This window comes from Plectropomus leopardus, chromosome 11 (assembly GCF_026936395.1).
Source record: "Plectropomus leopardus strain MGB_pleo_1.0 chromosome 11, ASM2693639v1, whole genome shotgun sequence".
Taxonomy (NCBI): Eukaryota; Metazoa; Chordata; class Actinopteri; order Perciformes; family Serranidae; genus Plectropomus; species Plectropomus leopardus.
The window spans coordinates 15,477,434-15,493,173 of record NC_142186.1 but is presented as its reverse complement, the minus strand read 5'-3'; the positions used below and the strand labels follow the sequence as shown (position 1 = coordinate 15,493,173).

Sequence of the window (15,740 nt, the reverse complement as noted above, 5' to 3'; positions counted from 1 at the left end):
ATATACTGCCCCTTTAAGATGGGATTGCTGCCAAGAAAGCATATATTATAGTGCAGTATATACATGGATGTATAAAGAGAGACAGGTGCTGATATATAGTGGATGAAATTAGATTAATGTAACTATGTTTAATGATGCATCATCATGCAATGTGAGGCTGACTTGAGATTTCCTCTCAGGTCTGTGTGGTCGTTCAGTCTCAGTCCAGTAGGTGGCGGTGGCGCGCTTCGTGGTCAACCGCCGGTACATTGTACGGAGCAGAAGAGCAGAAGAAGAAGAACCGGTGGGAAATTTGACAGTGCGCGAAGGATTGTTGTTCAGAAATGATCGATATTTAACTCAAACCAAACACCAATCTTGGAAATACTAATACTAACACGTCATGGATCGGTACGTGTTGGTAATATCCTTCTGCCAAACTGGTCACGAGCTGGCGGAGGAGTACACCTGTAAGTTTACACTTTGCTAACATCAACGCTGCTAAACCAAGTTCTGACGAGTTAGCCTGTCGCTGAAAAAGTATGTTAATACACTTAGCACGATATCCTCATCCTCATCCTTAAATATTTAATTAATATGACTGTGAGCCTTGCCAGGTGGCACAGCAAATTTCAAGTTTACATTGCTGACAGTGTTTGTTTCAAGAGAGTCGTCACTTACATACGTTTTCTTTGTTGCGTTCAACATTTCAGTTACCCAGCCAAATCCAGATAAGATAATGTTATTAACGTTACGTTATTTAGTAACGACAAGAATTTGAAGATCGATAAAAGATTTAATATGCCAGCAGCACACATCTCCTTGTTCATAGATGTCAGTATTTACATAGATGAGCTAACGCAGCAAGGCTATTACAGTTAAGTAAGACTAGCTGTGAAAAACATTTTATTTAACTGAAATAACGATTAAAAAACAGACTCAATAAAGGGAATAAACGAAAACTAACTGAATCTGAAAATCGTTTACTCAAAAAGCTAACCAAAATAAATAATGTCATTAGTTTTAGTCAATTTGGTCTACATTTTCACATAGCAAATGAGAACTAACTGAAATGAGCAAATCCACTCTCAAAACTAACTGAAAATTACCTGAAATGAAAACATAATTTAAAGTACAGTAAAGTAAATATAGAACTATTATAAATATAACACATGAGATGTTATTTATATGTTAGATAAATTAGTAATGTCTGTCTGGTTGTGATGAAATCGGACAACTGAGCTGCCTTTGTTCACAGGTCTGGAGCCAGTAAAGCAGATATATGACAAACTTGCTGACATCTCAACTCAGGACTCAGTGAGTGGAGTCTCTGCGTTTCCAGGTACGGTAAACTAGGCACCATCTGACCTCCTAACAGAAGCTGCCGCTGTTGTTTACAGCTCTCCTCACCTCTGTCTCCCCTCTGCGTGTTTCCCCAGCTTGCTCTCTCATCGGCAGCCCATCAGCTCAGAGGTGGTTCTTTGCTGTTCAGGCTTGCCAAGGAGTTACGCAGGTGAGGCATTTGGAAGATTCAGACAGTTTAATTTGCCATAAACATGGTTTATGTCACACGGAAATGGGAACAGGCACCTAGACATGTGCTTAGGGCCATTTTCGATTTGTGATGTAGGAAATGCTTCTGTCCTTAGATGAGAAAAGTATCTATAGATCAGAAAAATATGTTCAAACATAAATAAAGTCATTTAGTGGCTCTAATTATATAGAGAGTTCTCCGTTAAAAATTGACTGTTATACATGAATCCTGTCACGGCTAGACATTTATGACTCTTTCTGAATCTTATCCTCCCAGCTTATAGCATATATTTTGTAAGGATGGCTTACCAGTTGTGCCTCTGCAACACAACCTTTTCGGTAGAACAGAATCCTATAAAATAAGGTCCTCCTAGATAAGTAAAACAGAAGGTGATTGTGAAGAAGTGCTGACCTTTTACTCACCTTGGCAAGTTTACACAAAGAGGTGGAATTGCAGTTTAAACTACTTCTGCTGTTGCTGCTGTTGTGAAGTTGGGCTAGTGTCCTCAATACTTCCACACAACACACGAAGACAATTCTGTTGATACAAGTGATAAATTCAGTATTGCTGAGTGTTTATAGAAGTTGCCAAAGCCACAATGTACCGCATACTGTCAGCAGAATTTCAAAACACAACTTAATAGCATGTTTGCAAAATGTCCACATACTGTATTTAGTCACATCAGTTTTTTGATTTCCACTCAATGGTATTGGTGTTCATTTTGTGCAATTTCAATGTCAAAAAAAAAAGGTTGACTTCACTTGTATGCTTACCAGCTGATCTCATGTGAAAGATGCTGGTAAAAGTATTAATTTCATATTGTCCTATTTAAACGACTGAGAAGGGGATATAACGTTTAAGGAGCAAAGGTATTTGATTTTTACCATTCAAATTATTAATATAAAGATGAAGGAAAAGGAGCTGGAATCCTGAATTTATACTTGGATCTACGTATATTACTTGTTTTGTAGTTCTGCAGCTCAGACTGGGAAGAGCTGGGGACAGGCCATCAGAGGACTGACAGTGAAGAGGAGAAGCCAACTGCTGTGGAGTCATGTCTCTGTTTTCTGAGTAATCAGGAGACACCGGACCAAAAGGCTGACCAGCCAGCACTGACAGAGTGAGTGACAGATTGTAATTTCTGTTCTCTGTATAAAATATGCTTGTTTTTTCTGCTCTGTCATGTAGTTATCTGCCTAATAAATCTGATTTTAACTCACAATAAGATGATACTATGTAAACATTAAACTTAATCATTGCGCCTGCAAGTCATTTTTTTATTAGCATTTTTAAGTTAAATGAATAAAATCAATAGCATACAAAAATGATTAACAATGCATATATATGTGTTTGCGTGTGTGTGTGTGTGTGTGTGTGTGTATATGTATATATATAAATAAGATGACAGACACAAAGAACAGTTCACACATCATTCAAAATTCATAGGTAATAGTAATTGATAAAGAGTAGTTTCATGTTACAGGATTACTCAGTTAGCAGGTGAGACAAATAGAGAAAAAAAAGTCCTTATTCCATTTCTTCTTGTTTTTGTTCAACAGGCTGTTAGAGGAGGCTGCAGAGGGACTGCATCTACTGTCAGACAAGCTGCCACCTCCAGGTAACGTTGACCAATCTCAAGCTCTCACTTTTGTAGCATTTGTGAGTATTTACATCATTTTGTAGTGGTCATTATTAACTGTGTGCTCAGTGGGGCTGTCAATTTTCAAAATACATAGTTTAAATAAATGACAACATGCCATTTTTATCCAATTTTTTCGAAGGCACAGTGTTTGTTATTGAATCCAAAATGCTTCCACGCTACTTCTCAAATGACACTTGGTGTTGTGATAGTCTGCACAGCACAGTTTCTCTAATGAGGAGAACAACAGTCGTCTAGTTTACTGAAGGGGCAACAGAGCACGGAGTTAGTTTACTCCACAAAACAATGTCTCAAGCGAGAGTTTTGTCTTTGCCAAAAGCTTCAGATGACGAGGAATTAAAACCTCTTTACTCAAGCCAAACTCCTCAGCTGTGTGACAATGATCCATTCCAATTTTAAGCAATTAGTTCTTGAAAATGTGCCTGCTGCAGGCAATCTCGTAGAAAAGGTGGCCTACTGTGCTTCATGAATATGCACTCACCACTGGGAATATGGGATACTTTTGCTTTGACTACATCTTACCGAGTCTGTCTTCTGAAGTGATATTTCACTTTTCTTAAAGAGCATTTCATAGCACACCACCTCCGCAGGAGCTCGGGAACAGTCACCTGACATCGTTAGCTGCCCTGAGGGGCTGAAGCCACTACGGGCTTCTAACTTGTCTTAATATTTTGAATGGCAAAAAGGCGATTCTACCCACTTGTTTAAAAGATGGCATCAGTGGAGCAACCAGCTTGGTTCATTGACCCCCCTCCCCCCATGAAATTCTATAGAGACATGTAGAAAGAAAACAGCAGAGAGAAAATGTTTAATGATTTCCTCTTTATTTTTTCCATATCCACCCCTCAGGTAAAGCTTTGCTGGATGTACTGGTGTTAGGCTCTGCAGAGCAGTCCCCTCCTGTTAAAGACCTGCTGCCTCTGCTCGGAGCCCTCAAACACATGTCCTGCTGGCACGCCGCTAAGATCACTGTAGTCACACAGCACACCACCGGGTGAGGAGACGAAACAAACACGTGCACTACGTTTTTTGAGGCATGCAAAGCAAATGATGAATACACGTGAAAACTAATCCTGATATGCAGACACACTAATACAAGAGCCTTCCCCGAAGTCATTGCATTTCCCGGATACCTGTATATTCTCTGGGCTCAGGAGTCAAAGTGAACATATGCCAGCACACGACTATCAGTTTCAAACATGAAAATCTGATGAGAAATTGCAGAGATGGCTCAAAATGCAGGACACGGAGCAGTCGTGTGAGAATTTACAGTTACTGTTATCTGTGAAGTGCTCCCAGTTTACCACAAGGGGGGGTTAGAAGAGTAAATATGTTCAAATGTCAATTAACAGTGTTGCTTGAGTAATCTGAGGAACACTTCTACCAAAACACTGATTTTAGTAAATGGCTTAAAAAGCTGAATGAAATTATTAGCAATATAATGCTGCTGTATGTATGTGTTTGTATAGTGCATTCTCAGATGAGATTACATGGTGGAGAAGAGGGCATGTTACTCAGGCTCGAGCTGTTTGGTGACACCTGGAAGCTGCTTTACATCCTCCTGAACCCGCAGCCACTGTCGAGATCACAGCCTCTGTACATGGGGTGCCACTCTGTCCACTGAGCCACCAGGCGCCCCCGATACTTTTTGTTTTAATAGATGGTAACATTGAATATAACAATTTTGTCATTTGGATTGTCCACATTGTCATCTTTGTGTGTTTGTTAATCTATAAACACAACATCTAAGGCTGTCTCACAGTGAGGGGTCCATTCTTAGTTATTCTTAATTCAGTTTTTTTCAAACTTTTTCCTGTTAAATGTTTTAGTTGTATGCTGTACAGATTATAAGCCCCTTAAAGCAAATTTTAGATTTGAGATATTCGCCTGCATAAAAACAATTCACTTGACTTGATGCGAATTTGCTTAAAAAGGAGAATTAATCAGGACTTTGATTCCTAATTTGCAGCAATCAAAATAAAAGTCCTTTTTTTTTTTAAATATTATTTTTTGGCTTTTCTTGCCTTTATTGGAGAGAACAGAATTTAAGTGTGAAAGGGGGAGAGAGGGGATGACATGCAGCAAAGGGCCACAAGCTGGAGGCGAGGCTGTGGCAAGGACATTGTGTTTGTACATGGAACACCCGCTCAATCCACTGAGCTACCAGGCACCCTAAAAGAAAGGTTTTTAAAAGTTTGCCTGTGCTGGTCATTGAGAAATGCTTTTTTTTTTTTGCCCAGGTGGCAGAAAGCAGCGTCCCTCCTTAGTGCCAGTCTGGTGGAGCCTGCTAACATCCCCAGCTGTATGGGCCATAGAGAACTGTGGAGGGGTGGCCTGGTCATTAGAGAGAAGAAGGTAAGGACCTGAAAAAAATGTGTGTGGGTGTTGGTGAAACTTACAGGGTGCAGTTCTTTTTGCATAATTTATTTCACTTGTGTCTTCTGAACTTAATGTAGAAAGATGGAGAAGGAGTTGGAGAAAACATTAACTCAGTTGAATCATTAAAACGTGCACCAAGAGAGAAGCCCAACACTATCATTTTTGTTGAAAACACAATGTAATGGTTACAAACACAGAAGAGAGGGTAATGATGACACAGGGCTCTGGGGGCCAAAGAGGCCGGTTTATTAGAGAGGAACAAGAAGGATTTTGAAGAGGGTTGTCTCTCTGTGTGGCACTGTGTACTTGACTCAGCAGTATAATGAAGCTATTTGTCACGAACAGAAAGGTTAAGACTTTTAGAAAAATGTGCATATGGGTGACAGCAGTTTTGCATGCAACAGAGAAGAAAGTAAAGATTTATCTGTAAATCTCTGCCTTTGCTTGTATGAATCTGTGTACACCTTTGAAGCACTGTAGGTGTTATTGATCATTTAAAAGCAACAGTGAAAGAAAAAGGTGTGTGTGGGGGGCACTAGCGTTAAGAGAGAGAACTTGTCTTATCAACTCTGTGAACGTATTCTGGACAAGTACTGTAGAGGGCATGAGAAAAAGCAGTGTCCTTTTGAACTTACCTGCCTGCTTGCCCGGGGCTTTTTATTATGGGCTGTGCTCTCTGTCGGCTGGAGCACACGGCTAGCTGGGCTCTGCAAGAGACGGCAGAGAAAACAGCGTCTTCTTAAGAACCTTCTGTACTGGGGCTAATCATGGTCGGAGACCTGAGTCATGCCCCAGTATTTGCTCCTTTATCTTTTTCATATGAAATTACTCATGCAGTGCACAGAAGGCCAGAGGGTAAATTTTCACATATTTTCTTTTGAATTGTGTGAATTTTTGAGTCAGCGGGGCACAGGTCTTTCTCAGCTGCTGAATGAATCTCGAGGTATTACTGGAGGTCACGAAGGGGTCATGGGAAATAACGTGGCTCTGCCTTGCTGGCATGGTCCTTGCAGAGCTGACCTGGCCCGGCCCAGCCCAGCCTGGCCCCGCTTTGACTCGACCTCGCTCCCCAATGAGTCTGCTGCAATTGATTATTTAGGACTTATGTAAGGACAAGTGTTGGAGAGCGCCTCTGGGCAGGTTCTGTCTGTATTTCATGGACAGCGCTGGTGTTATTGACATGCAGGTTCATTGCTCTTCTTTATTGTCTTAGGAATTTAGTGTTGGATTGGCATGAATACTCAAGGTTTGGACATCTGTATATGGTCAGCGTATAGATTAATCACTTTTTTTGCTTTGTAAAATACATTTAAAAGTTAACTGATCCTTTTTTATATTAAACATTTATATTTTTTGGATGGACACAGTGATGTAACTGTTGTCTATGAATAGCTGCATAGATCTATGAAGCAAAAATAACATATCTATACAGCCCTCATAACATTCAACATTATCAGTTAGTCAGATATCACTTGATCTAATGTTACAGGCAGAAAGGCCACAAGGCAAAAGAGTGATGTTTGGAGGTATATTGGCAAAATAAACAAAATGAATGTGCAATGCAAGCTATGTAACATTAAAGGGATAGATCCACCCAAAATAAAAATACATATTTTTCCTCTTACTGTGGTGCTTTTTCTAAAATCTGGATTATTTTAGCGTGAGTTGCTGAGTGTTGGAGATATTGGCTCTAGAGGTGTCTGCCCTCTCTTTAATATAATGGAGCTAGGTGGCAATCAGTTTATGGTTCCTGTTTTCAGAAATCTTAAGATAATCCACACCTTCACATCCAGACCTTTGTATTAGCAGTTTCAAGTAGTAACTGTTTTCTTTTGCCTGAACTATGCTCGCCAACCATGTCACTGCGCAGAAAAGTTCACACCAAAACAGTCTAGATTGATAAATAGCATCACAGGTATGAGAAAAAAATATGTTTTTTTGATTCTGGGGCGAACTGTCCCTTTAAGTTAGCATATCACAGCTCATTTCTGCAGTTTTTGCAGTGCAGAGAGGTAGGCGAACCCTAAACTCAAACTTTGCCAGGGGGTTCTGAATCTATTTTTCTGTTCTCAAGTTAGATTTTTGTTTGTTTTTTCCAATGAAATAAAAATAATGGCTTTTAACAACAGTACATGATTTCATTCTCCTCACTAAAAAGATGAAAATAGTTTCTATGATGTAATTCATGCCTTTTACTTTTTTTTTTTTTTTAACCACACCATATGGCCAAAAGCTGGCAAACCACCCGTGTCCACATTTTTTCCTTTTTGTCTGATGTGATTTGGGCTCTTTACCTCCAATTAGGGGAAATCATCATGCCACAGCATTCAAAGATTTTTTTTTTTTTTTTAGATCAGGGTTTCTCTGCCTTTGTTAAGCTGGCACAGAGCAGGACCAGAGAAGTAGGTGGGGATGAGGGATCTGTTAGGGGACTTAAAAATATTCTCTCCAGACATGTTTTTAAGAAATAGAAAAATAATCTGCTTTGAATAACATTTTCTGTGTGATGAAAGTGTTTTCCACATTGTTCACCCTCATTAAAAAATCTAGAATCTATCATAATGCAAATATGTTGAGCACAAGATGTCTCTTGTTAGTCCGTTGTCAGTGTGTGTTTCCACACGATGTTTCCAGAGATTTAGGTTGCAGAATGTAAAAGCAAACTATACGTTGTTCTGCATAGTGATGCTCAAATGTCACAGTGACAATAAGAAAAGAGAACATTTTGACAGGAGAGGGACTTAGTCAAAAAAGTAGGTAAAGTAAGTTAAAGATAAGTTAATTCTTTTAATTCTACCTCACAAGTAAGCTGATTCCTTTGCTGGCTCGGCGTTTTTGTGACGTTCACTGACAGCATCGATTGAGAGAGTGGGAGTGCTGGGGTGGGCGAGTGAGAGAGGGAGCACACATACTTTATATTGGCAGAAGGAGAGAAGTGTGAACTCACCACTTATTAAGAAATGTGGGCTTATTTACTTCTGATCTTTCAAAGTTCAAATGATCAATACTAGAGAAAGATAGATGAAGGATGAGTCTTTTTTCGATTTTGTTAAGTCTTCTTTTTCGTGTGGTTGAACAGATGAAGAAATGAAGTGGAGAAATAAGTATGTGGTCTGGAGGGGCAGTAAGAGTTTTACTGCCGATAGCCTGAGGGTGGATACTCGGCTCTGATGCTCAGCAAAAATGATGACAGGGCACCAAATTGATCGTCTGTGAATGGGTGACGAGTTCTTCAGATAAAATCTTTGCAGCCTCATAGCTGAGAATTGTTTTAGACAATAGAGAGATTTCAACTTTGTGGTAACATTTTGAGGAATGGCCATTTCCTGTTTGAGCATGCACAAAGGCCCATAAAAAAGTGACCTCTCCACTTTGTTTTGGAAGAACTTGACTGGCCTGTTACGAGCCCTGACCCTCGAACATCTTTGGGATGAACTGGAATGTTTCAGTGATGCTCTCAAGGCTGAATAGCAACAAATTCCTGCAGCCATGATCCAAAAACATCTTCCCAAAAGAGTGGAGTCTGTTACAGCAGCATTTGCCCATGCTTTTGGAATGAGATGCTAAACAATAAGATGTTGTTGTAACTCCTGTGTTACTTCACACTTTTGGCTGTGTAGTGTGCTTTATTTCCTGTAGTAGCTTGGATAGGAAGTGGATAAGCTGAGGTGAGTTGACAGCTTTTTTTTTGTTGCTACTCTGGAGATTACTTCACGCCTACTTGTACTTCTTTCTCATTAAGCGGAAACTCTGGCAGGTGCAGTAGTTTGGGCTGAAAATAGGCCGAATTGGCCAATTTAGTGCTTTCCCTCCATGTTTCTCCAGGGAGAATCAGCAATCTGTTTTACTGTGGAGTTTGCCTTAACATCTCATACTGTTGGGTTTTTGTAACCAAGATTTTCAGTTGCTACTCTATGATAATTTAAACATTGATCAGCTTGTCTCTGAAAACATACAACTTAGGTATCTTGAAAGAGCCTGGGAGCTCCATATTTATGATAACTATTGTATTTCGCAAAGAATGCCAAATGAGGGTATATTCACACAGTCAGGTCAAGGTCTAGTGGTTCTTACTTCTTGTTTAACATAACTCAAATTGGTGTCTCAGAGTTTTAGGCCTTAGACACTGGAGGTTGAAGCAACCTTTAGATTAAATTCTGATAATATTTCTGGGGTCTTTGTTTGACCTTTTGACATTGTTTATTGGAAATAAGATCTAAGAGGGTTATCAAATAGATGTAGCAGAGGCCACATATAATCAGAGTTTTCTGTTTGAAGCTGAAGATTTCTGGCTTTTATCTCTCGTGCTGTTGCCAAAATCCATGGCAGCCGTTTTACATGTTTGATGAGGATTTTCTTCTTTGCTGAAATTTCTTAATAAAGTTTGCAACAGGAACCGTTTGTGTTTAACCCTAAAATAATTTTCAAGTGGCATTAATTGATGTTTTGGGGAGCAGCACAACAAACTCCAAACTAAAACTATTAAGTAAAGTTGCAGGCCAGTTACATTTTTATCCCAGTCAGCTGGCGATGCAATCGTGCGCTTGACGAAAGTTTTCTCCAGTCATCTCTGCAGCGTCTACTGAGTTGGAGTGTGCTGAGGCAAGCATGCAGCTTCTCCTTCATGAAAGTGACCTTTTCTAAGTTGCTGCCTTCAGAAGTGAGTGGGCTCCGGCAGTCAGTCAGTAAAAGCTTCACAGTTTGAGAGTGGTGGAACAAAGGAGAATACCCAAAGGAATAAAAGCCTGTCTGTTAACAACCACCAGCACTTTACAGCCGTGTAATACATAGCATTACAACTAATATGTGTGTATGTGCACGTGTGCCGTTAACTATACAGCCATGTGAGAATGCGAACCATGCCTGTTTGTGTGAGTTAATTGGAGAAAACACACTTTATAGCTGCATGATAAACTTTAACATTGTTGGTCAAAGAATGAAATAACTTGAAAGCTTTTTTCTCTCTTTTCCTCAGTACATGTCGGAGCTTCGTTTCGATGGCTTTTCTCTGCGCTGTCCATTGCATCACACATCAGGAGCCAGCCTCTTGCAAGCTCCCTGCACCACTACAGACCACAAACTGCAGTCTGAGGTGAGTCATGAGCTCCTTAATACCTGTCTTTATTGTCCTACCTTTGAAATAAGTTTGAATCAACATGTTAAAGTGAAAAGCATTCAACATGTTTGCAAAGGCCCAAACAACATCAGTGAACTAATGGGCTGATAGTTGAGTCGCCTAACGTTGCCTGTGTCTTAGCCAAGAAGTTGCACTTGAACACACCGCAAAGACAACAGCCAACGTGACAATGTGACAGGAAATAACACTCCATAGCAGCAGGTGGCAGTAGTCTGTATTTGTCTCTCAAAAATCTTTCCTGCAAGAAAAACAGGACAGATTCAAGACGCTCATAAGTGAAAGAGCACTTTAATAATAACATTAATAACGCAACACAAATAATTTTGAACCATTTCCGCTAAAGAGCTCAGTGACTAAAAACATAATCTTTCATAATATGACAAGTTTGTTTCAGTCTCACTTCCTCTTGACTTTAGCCTTTTTTTTTTGTTGCTTTCCTCAATTCAAATTTTCTTCTTGTGCGGTGAGCTGAATTACCAATGAGTGAGATTTTATTTACTGACAGGCTCCAACTGCTTAATTGCTTAATTGGCCAAAAAACAGGCGACAAAGCTCAACTAGTGCCAACGTTGCGGGATGCACTGCAAAAACTAGGGAGATAGACGCTCACAGATGGCCCAACGTTGACCGACGGCCAGCTGTCAGCTTTGTGTATTAGGGCTCTTAGAACTCAAGAAATTACACTTTATCTTTTGGGAGGAGACCATGAATGTAACTATAACTTTTTTTATTTACAAGACAACTTTATGTCGCACTTTTCACAATATTAAAAGAAATGTAGTGAATAAAGAGTTATTATTTCTGTGAGTTCACTGACAAACACCCATATAGCTGCGTCCATCTCAGTCACAGTCTCATTTTTCATGGCTACAATATGAAACGATGTCCCCAGTCTTAATCCCAGCTACAAAGCTTTGATAGCCTGAATGTTTCTCCAAGTCAGTGGGCACAACAACAGACCTTTTTTGGATCATTGAATGAATCAGAGATGTGGGCAGCAATTTAGAGGTCTGGAACCAGGCTTTGTCCTAACTGCATCTCATTTAACTTTTTCAAACACCTCAGGGTAGATTTATGGGTTTTATTGCCAGACACTTGTATTGTGGTTTCAAAAGTCCAATTGTTTACTTCATTATTTCTTGTTTGTTCCTCTGCGACAAAGATTTAGTCTTCAGTGTGTCAGCAGTGGCCCCACAGTAGCAAGCAGAGTCTGCTGCCAGAGTGCTGTAGGCCCTGCACTTGATCCAAATGCTGTCAGTGAGGAAATCTTGTTGAGAGAAATGTAATTTGTTATTATTTGCTGCATCTAGAATGAAGAATGTAGCCCGATTCAAACGGGAGTAGTAATAAATGGTGATCTCTAATAATTTGTCAGACTTGATGCAGTAATGGTCTGTGACGTGTGCAAATCGGCGATGTCCATAATTTGTCAAGCAAAATCTCCACTGCAAATTCCCTACCATATTTTGCCAATCCAAGAAATAATGTCGTGATAATATAAGTCCTTTGGCAAACAGCATGTCTGTGATTTCGGGGCAAATTTAGGTTTCTTTTCTGCCTCTTTTCTTGCGGCAAGAATTGAGGCTGCGTTTGCAAATATAAATGAAAGTTTCCAGAGTGTTTTGGGTGCAGGAGGCTCATCTCACTACACAGCGTGGAGGCCCATTTGCAGAGAGAACAAGTTTAAATGAAAGGAGCAAAATCTCAGAAGACAATGAGATGGATGGTGTGACAAAGTGTAGCAGAATCGGTTCTGTTTGTTTAACCAACATTTTTATAAAGGAAAGAGAAAAAATGAGATTAACACCATATATCAAAGCTAGTGGTGCTGTGTAGTGTTTCTATGTTGTGTTGAGTGGATTTACAAATGACAGTATGCATGATATCCAGGGGATAAAAACAGTAAAGTCAGTAAAGGAATTATTTTGCTCATCCCGTGCAAATGTGCTGCACAAAACACAGATTGTAATGATGACATTATATCAGTGTGTCTAGGTTACTACAAACTTTTAAAGGGTCTGATTGACAGGATGATGAGTAGATAATGACTTAATTTACATTTAGGGTTGAACTGTTCCTTTAACCCCAGTTCAACTCACATCTTACCTCCAAGCTAAAGAGTTGAGTGAGCTGCACACAGTCCCATCTCCTAATGATTTCTGGTGGCTTGAAGGAGATGAGTTCAAAAGGGTCACTTCCTGTTTGCCCTTTAATCACATTGAGGAACCCGTGACTGAAGGACCAGCAGTCAGATAAATCAAATGTATTTTATCTGCCAAATGAATGCTGACCTCTTGTACCTGTCATGACCTCATAGCCAGAAAACAGAATTTGAATATAGACTTATCATCACAGAGAGCCAATGGCCGAGGGTTTACAGATAGAAATCGGCCCACTGCAGTCAAATGTTGCTTCCTAGATTCTGCACTCATCTTTCTTCCAGCCATCTTTCTCCACAGTTTATATTCCCCTCATTTGAAACGAACTTTTTTGCCAAGTTGCATCTTTCACTATTCAGTTATCAGCTTTTGCTTTTTTTTTTGCCAGATTTTGCATTCCACATTTTTAATGGAGTGGTTCAGAGTTATTTGTCTTGAGGTGATATGGAACAGGCTGGTGCTGAGAAAAGAGAGCGAGCTGTCAGCAAGCTGTGATATCTCCATCCAGCCAACATGTAGCCTCAGTTAATGTCTCAAGTATCAACACTGTTGAAAGTAAGTGATTCATATGACCTTATGTCAACCTGCGTCTTTTAGCTCTTATTTATTCAAAAACTATGACGTTGCCAGACATTTCCATTGTGCACAATACATAGATTTTTTTTCGCTTTTATGTTTCAGCTGTCTTAATTTCAGTTTAACTCAGTGATCACAGAACGCTGAAATACTGTGGCTAAAGTACCACAAGAGACTGTTATACTTAAGATATATTATTATTTTTACAGCCCAGACGGAAACTTTTTCAAACAGGTGTAAATCAGTTATTGATTTAATCATTCACACTAAGTGTTTCATTGATTTATCAATTAATCATTTGGTTTAAAAATAAAAGTCAGAAAGATATATAGATATATCTATATAAAGATATATCTTATCTAATTTAACTACATATATATATATATATATATATATATATATATATATATATATATATATATATATATATGTATGTCCGGTACAGACTCACACAACCACCAGCATGGCTGTTGACTCCTGGTCTTTTTGCTTGATAAATTATTTCAAAATAGTTGCCGATATATTTATGTTGATCGACTTACCAATCAGTCAACTAATCATTTCAGCTCTCCTATAAATATTGTGACATGCTCTGCTCTTAGTTGTTGGATGATAATTGGGGATGTTTTTTAAGTAATCAAGATTGTTTTACTTATTTTTTAAATTTTTAAAAAATTTTCCTCATTCTGTTGGCCATTTTTTATTTTGCCACTGCAGCAGTCGCCAACTCAGAATGAATAACGTAGGTGGACAATGTTTACCCTATAAGAGCAGAAGTACTAAAACCCACAGCTCACTTTTGTTGTATCATGTAATAAGTCATAATCTGAGTGTGTGTACTTTTCAGTGAAGATGTTGTGTGTTTATCTGTTTGGGGGGTGGTTGTGTGCAGTGTAAAAGCTGTGTGTTTGCATAGAGAATTCACTGTGTGAGACTAGGTCTTTTATAACAGTTGGCACAAAGTTTTTTTTAATGAGTTTTCTTATGTAAATTAACATCCATAACAATAAAACTACACAGAAGCTGTGCCCAATAACTTATGGCCTGATATGGGGTCTAAAGCGCACACACACATACACACAGGCTCTGTTTATTAGCATTAATAGCATATAAAGACAATTGGTTAAAAGGACGTCTGCTGTACACAATAAAGAAATACTGAAAGAATTATGAGCTCTTCAGACACGCGTTGTTAGTGGCTGTTGTAAGTTTTATATTGTTTAATATGTTTGTTGTGTTTAACCATAATCTGCTTTGTGAGTTTGTATCTGGCAACAGATAGTTTGTGTTTGTTGTTGTTGTGTGTGCTCATTATTAAGTTAACACAGCAGAGTGCCACAGTTAAGGTGTGTGTATATGTTTGTGCATGCTGCTCATTTACATGTCTGTGGAGAGTGTGACAGTGTGTGTGTCTCTGTGTGTGTGTGTGTGTGTGTGTGTGTGTGTGTGTGTGTGTGTGTGTGTGTGTGTGTGTGTGTGTGTGTGTGTGTGTGTGTGTGTGTGTGTGTGTGTGATCTGATCTCATCAGATCTGTGCACAGAGAAGCAGATGGCGGTGATTGTCTTGGCACACAATAAAAAAAATACTCTGAGGACCACAAAACTATCACATTTCCCCTCTGCTGGGATAACTGACTGTAAAATCTAAAGTGTGCTCAGACAAAAACTATTAGGCCTCTTTACGGTCAGGAGTAACTGTCGTGATAATTACTAACACTCACAGACGCTCAGCCTCAGTGGGCGGGGAGGTCACACTGTGCTGTGTGAGCACTGAGCTCAAAGTGTGTGTTCAGAGTGTGATTTATAAAACCTAAGCTGCAGGCGAGTATGAACTATACACATGCTTACTGTAAACCTTCAATTAATATCCTGGGCTATTATTTGCTTAAATCATTGAGCTCAACAGACTTGTATTTGGGAGAGGCGTCTATTTGGGATGGGCTCTTAATTTCACACTAAACTGTTGCTCAGCAGAGACATTTTTTTAAAAAAAAAACATGGGCAGAAGGTAACGAGCAGCGAAAGAAGAAATGAACCAGAAGTTAGCAAGAAATCTGTGAAAAGTACAAAAACATTGCCTGAAAATTTGCAAAAAAAACCCCTAAAAAACAACAGCAACAAAAAAACACAAACCCAAACACAAGAAAAAAAAAACCAAAAAACAAAACATAAAATGAGAAATTATCTAAAAAAAAAACTTATAGAGACTTATTAGAGAATTATAATAATTCTCTAATTCTGTAATAGTTCACTGCACATTTTTCCTTTGCCTTTTAAAAAATAGTATGCTACATCTACTAATCTCTCTTTTCGTGTG

At 39.1% G+C, this 15,740-nt stretch overlaps 1 protein-coding gene across 1 annotated transcript in view; it reads left to right on the top strand.

Moving 5' to 3' along the window:
• The first annotated feature begins 266 nt into the window (after window positions 1-266).
• The window catches only part of mtbp (MDM2 binding protein), a 36,444-nt gene continuing 20,970 nt past the window's right edge, over window positions 267-15,740 (top strand). Inside the window, exons 1-8 of the mRNA XM_042490266.2 lie at window positions 267-449; window positions 1,238-1,321; window positions 1,419-1,492; window positions 2,485-2,633; window positions 3,073-3,131; window positions 4,023-4,167; window positions 5,414-5,528; window positions 10,528-10,644. Coding sequence (XP_042346200.2) covers window positions 383-449; window positions 1,238-1,321; window positions 1,419-1,492; window positions 2,485-2,633; window positions 3,073-3,131; window positions 4,023-4,167; window positions 5,414-5,528; window positions 10,528-10,644 — 810 coding nt within the window. The 5' untranslated portion in view covers window positions 267-382. The remainder of the gene's footprint in view (window positions 450-1,237; window positions 1,322-1,418; window positions 1,493-2,484; window positions 2,634-3,072; window positions 3,132-4,022; window positions 4,168-5,413; window positions 5,529-10,527; window positions 10,645-15,740) is intronic.